Source organism: Plodia interpunctella, chromosome 12 (genome assembly GCF_027563975.2).
Source record: "Plodia interpunctella isolate USDA-ARS_2022_Savannah chromosome 12, ilPloInte3.2, whole genome shotgun sequence".
In the NCBI taxonomy this organism is placed as follows: Eukaryota; Metazoa; Arthropoda; class Insecta; order Lepidoptera; family Pyralidae; genus Plodia; species Plodia interpunctella.
This window is the reverse complement of record NC_071305.1, coordinates 4,064,947-4,080,241: the sequence shown is the minus strand read 5'-3', so window position 1 is coordinate 4,080,241 and position 15,295 is coordinate 4,064,947. Positions and strand designations below refer to the sequence as shown.

The window sequence follows — 15,295 nt, the reverse complement described above, 5'->3', positions numbered from 1 at the left end:
GTGGGCCACAGTCTTACAGGTAAATGTATAAAATTCTGCGAAATACATAAAAGAACATTGAATTATTTTCTCAATAAAATTGAATTGTCACATCAAGCAGACTAACAACATCACGGGCGGGACGGGATAAACAAAATATTTGTCAAAAAGGAAATATAAGCAAACAGGCGTATGCGAATTGAATCTGAATACAATGTCAGCATAACTAAAGAGTTTGGCTGGCAGACTCAACCCAACACCAGTTAAGTTTGGACTCCCTCGTTTCTCTTTGATCTTACATTCTGTGAGCAACATGGGGTAGGCTTAAATTTTGGCTGGGGTCTGGTTAAAATGGACAGCTAATATCATTGGTTAGTTCCGGGCGAATGCTTGAGTGACAGTCCCTTGTGCGATGCAGAACTGACGGTTGTTTGTGGAGGCGCATTGCGGAGTCTGCCCCTGGTAGAATGTACACTCCAACTTTTGTAAAGATTATGCGAACAAAGAGCAACTGTCATCAAACATGAGCTTTAACACGAATCGCTTTCATCTATTAAAACACGGTACGGTGGACCGCAAATCAAGTTACCATGCATATCTTTATGACGCTGTGATTGGGACTAATTTGTTGAAATATTTAGATAGGTTGAAATGCTGTTGACTGTGTACTACGCAATCCAGGCAGGTCATATAACGAAGGCCAGGCAATGTAATCCTGTAGGACTGTACATACTGTACCTCATTTAGTTTAGACTATAAAAAGAGAGAGAGAGAAGGTATTGTAAAGGCAAATAATAAAATCGCTTCCGCTATAAAATTTTTATAACCTGATCATTTTTTAGATCAATTCCCAGTGACGTCGTTCCTTTTTCTGTTTGGCCCCAAATGTTGATTGGCAGAGAATGCATTATGGCATTATGTCCACATAAATTATTCATTTTTTAAATTGTGCAATAAATATACTTCGTATATGTCACATCAGATGCATGTCTCTATTTGTAATAATTATGAGTTCTTATCAATATGCTTACGTGTTACTTAATTAACTTTTTATCATCATCAACATTGTTTAGCTAATCTGTTTTATTGTCTTATCTTTTTCAGGTCTGCAGAGACAGGGTTAAATAGGCAATTATATAGGTCATTAACAAATACCAATATCTATACACAGTGATACACATTATTATATATCTACACCAAAATAGTATAAAGTTATTAATTTCTATTATAAACCACCTAGAATGATTTTCCAAGACTATAATCTAAGGTGACTTAAATTTTCTATTGTTAACATATATTTAAATTAATGTGAATTCTTATGTGTATTCTATTTAAGTACATATACAGATCCACAGATTCATGATTGTAAAGGATCACCTAGAAAAACAACGATGTCACTGATATCGAAGTTAATTTATTCCAGCCAAGGTGACCCACCCCACCATCTTTTACACGACTCACGATGATCTTAATATGCACAGGATTCTAAACATGTTATCATTAACCGATTTGAAAGGATTATCAAATTTATCGTCCACTTATCTAAGTATAAATATGTCTGAAACATAATTTCGCGGGCTTATTTTTTTTTTTAATCTTTTGCGATGAAGTTGTTTGTCGTTACCCTATTGGCGGTGGCCAGTGTTGCCTACGGTTTGAATGTGGAACATTCGATTCCAGATGGGAACACTGCGTGGGGGTACCTGGCGAGGTTTGGAATCCCCAGGGCGGAGGAGATCCGTAAGGCAGAGGAGGCCTACCTCAATGACCCCTCCAGGATCGTAGGAGGCGTCCCTGCGGCACTCGGACAATACCCTTACCAGGTCTGAAATCATATTATTGTATGTCCTCCATTGTCAGAGTTTGCATTGCACCTTATATACCGATGCCTTACAATTTAATATAACTAAGTAAGTATCCATTGATTTTCAATACATATAAATATACATATGCATATTTAATAATTATACATTTCATATTTAACCCTGTTAAAGACGATAGATTTAAGGACGATAATTATATTACACGTACGATAATTTATTAGACGTTACATGGACGAAAATTCCTATTGCGAAAAGTCAGCTTTTGCGCTCATTTTCACATCATGTTTCAATGCCAGTCAATGGTGCAATAAAAATTTCCTCTGTGTCAATCCAGGCAGGCCTCATCAGCGACATCGTCGGCCTGACCGGGCGCGGCGTGTGCGGCGGCTCCCTGGTCACTGCCAACCGCGTGATCACAGCCGCCCACTGCTGGTTCGACGGTCAGAACCAGGCGTGGCGCTTCACCGTCGTCCTCGGCTCTGTGCTACTGTTCAGCGGCGGCAACAGGTCAAACAAACTCATAGCATTTATTCAGCAACTTGACATACCGCTCGATAGGCAAACCATCGGTAGACTATTATGATAGCAGGTACACTAAAGTCAACAATCAATAAGACTTTCTATAGGTCTTACTCGCTTACAATGAATTAATACTATTGATGACGGGCAATAATATCGACACTATCCATAGTTATCGATATCCTATATCGATAACTATCAATAGTGTCGATATTATTATCAATAGAAATCGATATCCATATCGATAGATATCGATATCCTAATTGAATTTCGAGGTCAACAATCAATAGTTCAGCACGGTTACCTACTTCACTTCACGGGCACTTTTGAGCTATACAATATTTATCTATGCAACATAATCTAAGTTATTAACGAAACGACAACTAGTTAGAAGAAATGCCGAAAGACTAATTGAAACTGTAATTATTGTTGATCACTATGCACCAAGTATTTCATAATAATATAAATAATTATTTTCAGGATTGAGACAAGCGCCGTTGTTACTCACCCCGGCTGGATTCCCCTGCTGGTCAGGAACGACGTCGCTGTTATCTACTTGCCCAGTGCTGTCCAACTCTCTGGTAAGTTATACTTATGTAGTCTCTATAAAGCTATTATTGGCTGAACAATTGCTGGCCTGTAGAGCAAAAGCTTAAAACTTTTCTTTAAAAAAATAGACAAGGTCCCAGTACCAAGCTGAACAGACAGAATTGACATCTTTAATATTTAATAATAATTTATATTATAAAGAAAACTAAATCGAGCACCGGAGGCTACCGAAGATTATTTGATACACAATCCTTTGTTTATCTTGCAGCCACAATCAACACCATTGCCCTACCTTCCGGGCCTGAGCTCGATGAAAACTTCGCTGGGGTCTCTGCTACTGCTTCTGGATTTGGGATCACCAGTGATGGTAAACTCTTTTCTCGTTTGATTATGAATAAAGGGAATCTTAATTCTTCTCATAGGCGATGGACTAGCAACTGGTCTCTAAATATGTTACTATTGTGATTTTTTTTGTTAATTTTGTTATACAATATACTACCTTATAGTATAACTGAATGGAATTACTAATTTAAGACCAAAATCAAGATCATAATGGTCTTTAAGCCTCGTGACTCTTTAGCTCTGTTCCACCCTGGGCGTATATACACGAGATACATCATCATCATCATCATTCAGCCTATATAAACCCACTGCTGGGTAGGCTTTACCTACATATGAGTAAAAATTATACTGCAATACTCTTTATAATAATAATAATAAATCATTTTATTTCAGGTAATAACGTAAGTACAGTATAGTTTATTAGACGTGAAATGATTCCCAGGTGCCGGCATCTCCCAAAGTCAGTTCCTAAGTCACGTGAGCCTGAACGTGATCACCAACAGCGTGTGCTCGTACGCGTTCCCGCTGATCCTGCAGCCCAGCAATGTGTGCACCAGCGGCGTGGGCGGCGTCGGCGTCTGCGGCGGAGACTCCGGCGGCCCTCTCGTCGTCCAGCGCGATGGCAGACCAATCTTGGTAAGCAGTTGTTTAGATTGAATTGATTGAATTTTACAAGGCTCCGCAAAATCGCAAGCTAGCGCCTCCATCATACTTTATCAATTTCTTTTATTTGTAAAAAAAATCTATAAAAGTACCTAATCTATACAAATAAGCTGCGGAAGGTAATGGATTTTATACATTATCGCGGTGCGGTTTGCCGAACTTGCGGATTACGGTATACATTGCTGGTTTCTCATTGGGTAAATTAAAGCTTTTGTATACCTAAACTGCGTAATGGTTTATGCAAAAAATATTAAAGTTTTCTATTGGACATAGTTGCCATAATTTACTAAATAATAAACGCTAGCCACCAAAATCTGTGTAGTAAATTATGACGGTAGTACATTGTATAATGGAAAACTGTAATAATTACTTTCTAATGTTCTCTCCAAATTAGTTATACTCTAATAACTTGGCTATTTTATTTTCAGATTGGTGTCACATCATTCGGATCAGCTCTCGGCTGCCAGATCAACTTGCCGGCGGCCTTCGCCCGCGTCACTTCCTTCATCGACTTCTTCAACCAACACCTGCAGTGATACACAATCTGATTAAAGTTATAAGGACAAAATACGTTGACGTTTTTATTTCACAAATTGCATCTACATTTACTGCCTCCTATATAATAAAAGCCTAATTAAGAAGAATAGGTAAAGTAAGTATTTATAAGGTACCTGTTTTTAACTAAAAATGGTGCAAGAGAATATAACTCTGTCTCTACCGACACTTTGTTATTCATAAAAAAGGTAAAACCATGCAATTAGTAGGTACTCCATGGAGCACCTACCTATCTACTAATTCCATGGATAAAAGATACTTTTGTTTCTTTCAGTCAATGCCAAACGCTTATTATAAAGTGCCACACTGACAAATTTTAGCTTATAGTACAAGTGTATGGTATGCTGTTCAATGTAATGTATAACAGATTATTAGAACATTACATTGAACAGCATTTCAATTTTAGATTGGGTATGCTTTAATTTTTTTATGAATTACTGGGACAGCAAGTAGTGGCGGTATAATACTATCTCGATATACCTAGCCTAGTTACGAAACTCGAAGACATCGCATATTATGTTAAACGGACTTAAAGCGCGGGAAAACAGCTGCCACATTCTATAATTTTTCGTTCGCTCGCACGTAGTCCATGTTAGTTAGGGGACTAACAAAGAATTTATAAAGCTACATGGGACTATGTAAGACAGAAAAGAAAATCCCATTCCTTTCCACTAATATTATAGAGGCGAATTTTGTATGTTTGTCAGATACTTCTTCACGCTCAAATGGCTGAGCCATTTTTTATGAAATTTGGTACCTATCGATATAGCTGATATCCTGGATTAACACACATGATACTTTTAATCCCGGAAGAACATACACAATTAATACTCCCTGTATTACTGCGCATTTATCCCGCCAGAATACAGCACTGTATGTTAGGTATACAAAAGCTTTACCCCCTTTTGCTAAGTCGATTAAAACTTTTATTTTGGAGTAAATTATGTAATCTTTAGTTTATGAAAATATACAACAATGTAGCATATTCGGGTGCCGAAATATTGGAAAAAATCTTTTTCCATTAGATAAAAAAACTTCGAAAACTATGGGATACGCCTCACGCTGGAAAATTTTCGAGGCAGTAATCGGTCGAAAAGACGCTCGTAACATTGCGTAGAAGGTTTTTGGCAACAATATTGAAAATTGACGCTTTTTGCTGCCATTGGCAATGTTTGTGTACCTTAGATGCACCAGTAGCGCCATCTGCGCTGAGCTTTGCGTAATATTACGCGGGAACACCGCGTGGTTCATTCTTCGCTCCGTTTAACATAAATCCTATTTCGAAAAATTTAATATGAAATGGAACGTTGATGATAAAGCGTATATTTTGACATTTAATCTGACGTTCCTAATAAAATCTCGAACTGAACTCAAATCGTTCCAAAAAGCTGATTTTATTTTTGTAGTTTCTATAAAGCAAATAGTATTAAAATGGAAGAAATTGGAATAATTCTACCTGAAAAAGTAAGTTTTTATTGTAACACTACTTTTTCACAAAGTGTTGTCTGCTAAGGTTGTTTGTTTTACAATTTTATCTTTTATGCTCGTCATGTGTTGCAGGATGACCAGATCGTGGATACAAAGACATTTTCTGGCCCTCAGTCTTTCGATGAACTCGAATCTGAAGATTTATACACAAAATACAAGGTAACCAAAATATTCAATTCAGTTGATAGTGCTAACCTAGTTACTTTTATGAACGATTATACATTACAGGAATAAGTAAAGAGGTATTGAATGAGTCCCTGTTGTTTTTACTTAAGTTATGAATAAAATAAATCAGTTCTTTGTCCAGTATCTTATGTGTCACTGTTACTAGTAGCAATAGATAACAATTCATGTTTTGTGCAGTATAACTGCAAGATCTACAATTGCCCCATAAAAATAGATACAATATATGACCATGTAACAGTACTCCAAACTTCTTAATATATTTAAATCCTTAGTTTCTTTTATTGTGTCATAATTTACTTTGTTTTTTATAGAAACTGCAGCGCATGCTCGAATTTTTGGAAGTTCAAGAAGAGTATATAAAAGATGAACAGAGGAACTTGAAGAAAGAGTACCTTCACGCCCAGGAGGAGGTGAAGAGGATTCAGTCCGTGCCACTGGTCATCGGCCAGTTCCTAGAAGCTGTTGATCAAAACACTGGAATAGGTAAGGCATTGCCTATGCTTTGTTTTGAATGAAGGTTACTGTATTTTAAAAGAGTAGACCTGAAAACAATATGGGGCCAAACCATTTCATAACTCAATAATCAAAGAATTTCACATTACTTAGATGTTCTATAAAGCGTGTTTCCTTTTGGAGACACCAGTGAAAGTACCATACTGAGTCTAGTTTAGCGAGGCCCTTCCATTAAGTGTGTTACTACATACAGCACTGTTAATTTGTTTTAAGTTGACTAAAGGTTTTCTCTACCAAGCAGGCAAACCGGTATGCGGTCCCCTTAATTATAAGTCACCTCAGTCTATCAAAGACAGCAATACCAGGGGTGTAAATTTGTGACCTAGGACTGTATAAACCAAGGCGATCACTTACATAAGTTGATGTTGAATGTTTTATATTTTTATAGATTTTTGGCCTCAGCCTAAAAATAAGTCAATATTGATTCTGTGTGTTATGTTCCAGTGGGAAGCACAACAGGGTCTAACTACTATGTCCGCATCCTGTCGACTATAGACCGGGAGCTGCTGAAGCCCTCAGCATCAGTCGCCCTGCACAAACACTCTAATGCGCTGGTGGATGTGCTACCTCCAGAAGCAGACAGCTCTATTTCTATGCTTCAAGCAGGTATTTTAATTATCATAAAATTTTATTTATTTTCTTTAACACATGAACAGTATTGCATTAGTGCGGTGCCTATGCTTGGATTTGGTATACATAATGGGTTAATCGCTGGCATTGCAAAAATATTATGAAGTTGTTGCCAATTAGACTGTTAAAATTTAAATGTACAATTTGCCAAATTGGCAACACAATGATAAATATATTTGTTTGTTTGATTTGTCTCTGTTAAAATTTAAATGTACAATTTGACAAATCAAACAAACAAATATATTTATCATTGTGTATATATTTTTATTCAATTAACCAACTGTGTTGATGCAACGGGGGGCATTGGGGGCATTGGAACCGTGTTCTAACTTATACAATAGATCTTGATTATTGGCGCCGGCGTGTGGTTTCCAATTACAATAGGATCATTCCATATCCTTCCATGGAAGTCTTAAAAGGCGACTAAGGGATAAATAACTTGACAGCTTATAGTCTGATATTAATATTCTCAATGAGCATTACAATCAGGTGGCCAGATGTAAATGCACAACTAAATTTCAATGTTCACTTATTACGCTGACCGCGAGCTCTTCACAGCGCGGTACAAGCGGATGAGATGAACATATCTTGATTTAAAAAAAAACCGCGTTGCACACCGGGAGTGCTGGCAGAAGTGAAAACTTGAATATTAACGTTGTGCATTTTTGACATCTTACGAATTTTCGATCAGAAATTACGAAATGTCCTGACGCAACTTTATTACCCACCACAAAAAGTGCACAACGCCGCTAAACAAGTTTTCACATACGTAACATGAACGCAGACGAGAAGCCGGACGTGCAGTACTCGGACATAGGCGGCATGGACACGCAGAAGCAGGAGATCCGCGAGGCGGTGGAGCTGCCGCTGACGCACGTGGAGCTGTACCGGCAGATCGGCATCGAGCCGCCGCGCGGCGTGCTGATGTACGGGCCGCCCGGCTGCGGCAAGACCATGCTGGCCAAGGCCGTGGCGCACCACACCACCGGTATTCATACTCTTATCATTATTCGCCAACTTTCTGCAGTACTTTCTGGGCTTTGCTCCCGTGAGAATTTCGGGACAAAAAATGCCCTATGTCCTTCTCTATACTTCAAACTACGCGTATGCAAATTTTCAAGAAGATCGGTTGAGCAGTTACAGCGTGAAGAGGTTACTTACTTTCGCATTTATAATATTAGTTAGGATTAGGACTAAGTATACAATGATAGTCTTAAAATGATGAATAAATACTTATAACTTAGTCACCTTCTACAGATATTGCAAATTGAGTGTGTTCACTACATTACTCTAGGTTACTTAAAGCGACCCAGACGGATTTGGTAGAGTAATCCCAACTAATATTATAAATGCGAAAGTAAGTTTATTTGTTTATTTATTATTACCTTTGTTACGTTATCTACTCAACCAATATCTTGTAATTTCACATATAATAATTATGTGTATGGAGAAAGACAGGGTACCTTTCATCCCGGATAAAACTATTGTTCCTGTGGAATTTGCGAAAAAAATTTAGGTGGCGGTAAATGCTAATAAAATAAACTTTGCAATAAAACACTAGATGGCGCTGTGGGTACTTTAAAAGCGCTGGATTAAATGGATATTTACTGTCCTGATCCCATTTTAATACGAAGAAAAAACTGTTCCCGATGGCATTTCAACGGGCGAAGCGGTTAAACAGCCAGTCAATATACATTTTTGGTGACTGTTTTATCGGCAAAACACACGTTGTGGAATGAGATAAGCATACGAATTGTTATTTCCCAGCTGCGTTTATTCGCGTGGTGGGGTCAGAGTTCGTGCAGAAGTACCTGGGCGAGGGCCCCCGCATGGTGCGGGACGTGTTCCGCCTCGCCAAGGAGAACAGCCCCGCCATCATCTTCATCGACGAGATAGATGCTATCGCTACCAAGAGGTAAGTGGGGTCGGGTTATATAAAGTTTTTTTTTTCTTACAAATTTGTAAACAATTTTACATGTCTTTTTATGATTTTACAAATAAGTTTGGGAAATTACTTCCATAGTTACATAATGTTATACTTTAGGAATAGGTTTGAACTTAAAATAAATATAATAGATAGATATGCTGCAAAAAATTGGCTAATATTCAAAAAGTCGTGTTAAATTGAGATTCCACATCCTATCTATATGAAATTGAGGTAGGTAATTCAGGTTGTTTTATTTTTAACAAAATTGTACATTATGTACTGTAAATCTTTACTGTACATAATGTTAAATTTTATTTACATGTTAGGACTCCTAAAAAAATGGACTTTACAGAAGTATATGTAACTTTTCATATCGGAATTTCTACGAGAACAGAGCCACAGGGTTGCAGGTAGTAATTACTGAATTTAAAAATGCACTTGTGAAAAGTAATCATCCGTCAACAATTTTTTTTTTTCAGATTCCATAAACTTTAGGAGTTACAATTGAAAATTGAATCTGTCTGTTTTTCTAATGCAATTTATATATTTTTTAATACTGATGTACCAACTAATTTAGTTATTTATTTCCATTTTAAGAAGAAAATATATTTTTAGTTAAACAAACAACAGTTGTATGATATCACCATTGTAATAATGTAGTGTTCCTGTGTAACAACAATATGTTCTCCATTTAAATTTGCATACCTCAAGTCGTCGCAAGTTTTATTTTAACATCACTTTATGTAAAACATTAGTATTTTCACAAATAAATTCATCTTTTGTCTTCTTAAAACATTTTACAGTCATTTTAACAGAGTTAAATAAATAGACACAAACTGAATATAAGAATATAATATTCTTTATTTCATCTTAATTTTGTGGTTTATCAAATGCGTCCAATAATTTCCTAACTCTATCGAATATTAACGTCTTCACGTTTTTCGCCCAAATGTAGTCCAAATGGTTGAATTGTGGATGAGGTATTTTGTGAATATCCACAGCATTGCTCAGTCTCTGATACAAGGCGTCCACGTCAGTAGGGTGAGAGAACCAATCGTGGTCGCTGTAGAATAACGACACTGGAGCACTTATATTCTCTAAAACGTAACTCGGAGGGACTTCATTCCCATAAACTCTTAGATTTTTCGTTGTGCCGTGGTCGTACTGTCGGAAATCGGCAGAGTTAAATAATTGACCGTAATGCAGCACTTGCTTCAAGGACGCTCCCGATGGTGTGTGTCCGTTGATCACGGGCAAGTTGGTTACATTCATCTCCGCGAACCCAAACCCGCAGCCTACCAACAGCTGATTGTAACACATGATCTCCGCAATGGGGCCGGTGCCGCAAAGAATCGTTTTCAATATCCGTATCAGAGGACCGTCTGGAAGCACCTCGTGCAATCCAATTCCCTGCGCGATCATCCCTAGGAAACCACTCGCCGGCGCAGTTAGCCTAATGAAGGGCGATACGGCATGCGTATAATATGCACCGGGAGACAAAGCTATCATCAGTGCTATCTTGTCATTATAATCTGGCCGCTCCGAACCCATCACGAAAAAGCTGGTTGTACCTTGCGAATGACCTATGTATTTCAGGGTCTTCTTATTCGTTGTGTTCAACACGTAATCAATCATAGCCGGGAGGTCGAAGTAACCTATTTCATGCCAGGAGAAATCCCAGAATTTGGATTCAGATGGATCCAATTCGTTATGACGGCGGGAGTGCTTGTTCCCTCTAGCGTTGCCGAACCACACGTCATAGCCTTCATCCGCCAACAAATACCCAAGGCTGCTTTCTTTACCAGTGATCACAAAGTCATCAGCGCTTCCCAGTAGACCATGCATGAGGAATACTACCGATCCATTCCCGGGAATCCTGAACATCGTCAGCCCGTATCCGTCTTCAGTTACCGTTTCGTGTTTTTCAACTTTGTATCCATATTTGGTGATGAGCTCCTCAAAGTTCAGAACAGCATCCTCATTCCCCAAACCGGCCTTGAATTCGCCGATGATTTTGTCAGCCTGATCTGCGATGTTGTTTTCATTGATTAGGACGGGGATGTTACCGTTGCCGCCGAGGGCTCTCACGACGGCCACGGGGAGTCTAGTGACGTCGTACACGGTTCTGGCTAGGATCTCGCCCGCGCCCTGAGCTACCACTTGGATCAGTGGTTGGGACACCACTGCTCCTGTGAGTTGCCGCGTGGTGTCAGCGATCGCCGACAGCACCCCCTCAGGCTGCCCCCGGCACGCCAGCAACATCATCGCGAGCACACACACGCGCGTCACACGAACCATGACGCGAGCGATCTTACATAAGTTTTGTTATGAACTGACCGATCCTCTTATTTACCGGCCTTGGTTTTCGTCACTTTTTTGTGATCCGCTGATTTTCCGATTGCTTTGTGATGGCCCGGCATCCGGCACCCGCGACAATGATTTGGCTTAAAAATAATCATTGAACTGTGCACAATCCGCCTTTCCGCCAACTACATATATTTGTCGTGAAATTCAATTTTGCGTGTATTTTTGGGTAAAACACTAAGCGTCACCGGAGTTTGTTAAATAGACATGTTAGTCATAATCTCATGAATATTTATGAATGAGACTACGCTTGTTAAGATTGTATCTGTTAAGGGTTCATCTAAATCAACATAAGGTTTATGTAGCATGTATTGACACAGTTTAAGACCAAATCGTCTGTAGAATCGATCATATGAGAAAAATAAGGAAACTGCGAATTTGTAGTAAATTGTTTACCTATTTTATTTAAATTTACAAAAACCTATTTAGCTTTGCAAAGAGTTTTACCTGTTTTATACAAGTTGTTATACTACCTACTTATTATATATTTTCAATAAATCAAAGGAACATACATCTTCATATAATGATGATATGTATCAATTTAATTTCAACTAGAGGCCCGTCCCGGCTTCGCACGTGTAAAAACATAATGAATTATACCCGTAAACCTTCCTCGGGAATCACTCTATCTATTGGTGAAAACCGCATGAAAATCCGTGCGATAGTTTTTGAGTTTATCGCTGACCTCTGTTCGCAAGATAGACAGACGCGGTAGAGGACTTTGTTTTATAACATTGATATTTTTTTGAAATAAAAAGTATTACACAGACTATATTCCAATGTAATACATAAATTGTGTAAATCTAGCTGCTAGTCTGTCAGTATCTTTTTATACAAGTAAATCTTAAAAAAATATCAACATACTTGCCACATCATTTAAAATTTTAATTGATAGTTACAACTATAAATAGACATGTTATAATAACGCAAAGGTCACACGATGAGAGATCACAAGAATATATAAAAAATATAAGTACTATGACGTACGATGCAAATCGTGTTTCTTTATTTATATCTTTTAGCAAATGAAATTTTATGTTTCTAAATTGCTTTTCAATAGTTTTTTTTACTACTTATTGCGTTCTATATAAATCTGTGCTACCCGCAACTTCGTATGCGATAAGTTTGACTTCGGGCATTCAATATATCTATACCAAAATCAAAATCTGTCCAATGGTTTAGCCCTGAAAGCGTGATAGACTTTCGCATTTAGAGGTCTAATATTAGTTTGATAGTATTAATTTTTCAACTCACTTGCTCGAAATTTTATGACACTTGAAATCGACACAGACAGCCTTACCGCAGTTCTGACTCGCGCGAAAATCCCGCCTCGTGTAAAAAGATCAACATTTGCACGCTGTTATTATTTAATTCTTTATTTTTTTCAGATTCGATGCCCAGACTGGTGCAGACAGAGAAGTTCAGAGGATCCTGCTAGAACTCCTCAATCAAATGGATGGCTTCGATCAGACCACAAACGTTAAGGTAATTTACAGTGTTATTTCATTGTTTCATCATCTGCTTACCTTTATCCCACCCATCACATGTGAGTTTGGTACAGCATGAAAGCTAATATCTTAATATTTTAAGTGCGAAAGTAAGTTTGTTACCTCTTCATGCTTTTTCTGCTCAACCAATCTTCTTAAAATTATGCATACGTACGGCGTGTACATTTTATGCCGAAAAATAGATGTTCCCATGGGGAAATCTAGCGGGCATAGCCGCGGGCAAAATCTATTATTATTCTTCTTTCTTAATTCCTACCTTCCTTTGCCTGTGCAACATAATTAGTTTTTGTCTTTAATTTACGATGTATTTTTATTTTTTCAGGTGATAATGGCCACAAATCGCGCTGACACTCTGGACCCCGCTCTTCTAAGGCCTGGTCGTTTGGACAGAAAAATCGAATTCCCTCTGCCTGACAGGTAACCATTTGACTAATTGTAAATAATATTAACTTAAAGCACGGTTCGAAATTATTAACTTTTTATATAAATTACTAGCTGCGCCCCGGTGCTTCGTTTCCGTGAGAATTTCGGGATAAATATTACTCTTATGTTTATTATTTTTCCAATCGTGTGAGAGTTGATTTGAGCAAACAAATTCATAGATCATCAAAGATTTTACTTTAATATTTAAAATCTAACCGGCTCACATCCAATCATAATGTCAAAATGTACGAGCTTTATAAGTGAAGTAATTATCGATCCCCAGACGTCAAAAGCGTCTGATCTTCTCGACGATCACGGCGAAGATGAACCTGTCGGAGGAGGTGGACCTGGAGGAGTTCGTGGCGCGGCCCGACCGCGTGTCCGGCGCCGACATCAACGCCATCTGCCAGGAGGCCGGCATGCACGCCGTGCGCGAGAACAGGTAGACAACATTCCTACTTGGGACCCCCCCCCCCAGTCCTCAGTCACAGTCGGTCTGATTCTCATTACAGTTGCCGGCTGACTGGATCATTCATTTCATTTGGTCGAATGTTTATTGTATTATTTAAAAACTATTTGATGCCCGCGACTTCGTTCGCGTGGACTCTTATAACTCCAGTTAATTATACATACAAAAGTGAGGATGTTCTAACTGAACCTTTTTGCTAAGGCGTCTTTTTGATATCTCTTATAGTTTAGCTGGTCCGTTAGTGAAAGGCATAAGCTGTTCCAGTTTTCAAAAAAACATATACCTTATATATTACACCGGCTTCAATAGCTACAAAAAAGTTTCATTCAAATCAGTTTAGTATTTCCGAAGATTAGCGCGTACAGACAAGATTTTTTAATTTTTTTTTACTACTTATACTATTTCTTCATCGCCTTATTTTTTTTTTTGTAAATATATTTAAAGCCAGTGCTCCAACAGAGGGGGCGTTTAAATGACTGTTGATAATGATGTTGATATTAAAATTTATACAAATTACTCATATTATTTCTCATATAAAAATTCTCTCATATTAATTCTCATATAAATTAAATGTACAAACTTTACTGTTTTATTATAATGATTGATATGAATGTTGTATTAATGATGATATTACTTGATCGCCTTTAGCAGCAAACATTTTGAGAGTTTTCGAATTGCGCTCTGGCCACGTGGTCCAACTTCCTGTCTTTCCTTTCTTTAAGTTTGCAAAAAATATACATTTTGGTATTAAATTTATGAGAACTTTCTAACTAAAACATATGTTGTCATCCCTCCCTTTAATATTTGACATTGAATGAAATAGAGCAAAATAGTTGCATTTTCCACCGGCAGAGGCGCTGATGTGGTTGTTTCTTATGTTTTATGCCATTTGTATGTACCTAATTATTTATTTTCCTTCTATTTCAGATATATTGTGCTGCCCAAAGATTTTGAAAAGGGTTACAAGAATAATATTAAGAAGGACGAAAGTGAATACGAATTTTACAAATAAGTTTTTCTCATACCTCTATTTCTGTATTTAATAAAATGTATTCTAATTACTGTGTGCTTTCATTATGAATAAAAATATTTTTGTCAATCCCAAAGTTGAGCTTCGTCTTCCAAATAAGGAGAAAATAATGTTAAATGAAAACTTATCGTATGTTTTTTTTCAGTCAGTTACAAACAAAATAGAAATGAAAAATGTCTACTCTAAAAAAATCTGAAGAAATCAGTAAAAGATAAAATGGCTCAGATAAGCTTTATAATAAAGTAATAAGTCGTGAATTTTAAGGGGATTTCTTGAACATTAGTCCAATCAGTAAGTCCTAAAGAAAACTTCTGGTTCTTAAACCCG

General features: G+C 37.6%; 3 protein-coding genes across 3 annotated transcripts; 2 read left to right on the top strand and 1 right to left on the bottom strand.

Moving 5' to 3' along the window:
* Window positions 1-1,549: 1,549 nt before the first annotated feature.
* LOC128674344 (brachyurin-like) lies at window positions 1,550-4,445 on the top strand. The gene is made up of 6 exons (XM_053752836.2): window positions 1,550-1,802; window positions 2,137-2,309; window positions 2,802-2,902; window positions 3,139-3,237; window positions 3,655-3,848; window positions 4,304-4,445. Exons 1-6 carry the CDS (start codon window positions 1,584-1,586, stop codon window positions 4,409-4,411), a joined length of 894 nt encoding a protein of 297 aa, XP_053608811.1. The 5' UTR covers window positions 1,550-1,583; the 3' UTR covers window positions 4,412-4,445.
* Window positions 4,446-5,736: 1,291 nt separating this feature from the next.
* Window positions 5,737-14,999, top strand: Rpt3 (Regulatory particle triple-A ATPase 3). Its single transcript, XM_053752516.1, has 10 exons — window positions 5,737-5,894; window positions 5,991-6,077; window positions 6,416-6,587; window positions 7,062-7,223; window positions 8,032-8,235; window positions 9,015-9,162; window positions 12,927-13,023; window positions 13,369-13,463; window positions 13,753-13,911; window positions 14,866-14,999. The coding sequence occupies exons 1-10, from the start codon at window positions 5,862-5,864 to the stop codon at window positions 14,948-14,950; spliced, it is 1,242 nt and encodes a 413-aa protein (XP_053608491.1). The 5' UTR covers window positions 5,737-5,861; the 3' UTR covers window positions 14,951-14,999.
* Window positions 9,805-11,691, bottom strand: LOC128674143 (lipase 3-like). Its single transcript, XM_053752515.2, has one exon. It carries the CDS (start codon window positions 11,470-11,472, stop codon window positions 10,045-10,047), a length of 1,428 nt encoding a protein of 475 aa, XP_053608490.1. The 5' UTR covers window positions 11,473-11,691; the 3' UTR covers window positions 9,805-10,044.
* Window positions 15,000-15,295: the final 296 nt, after the last annotated feature.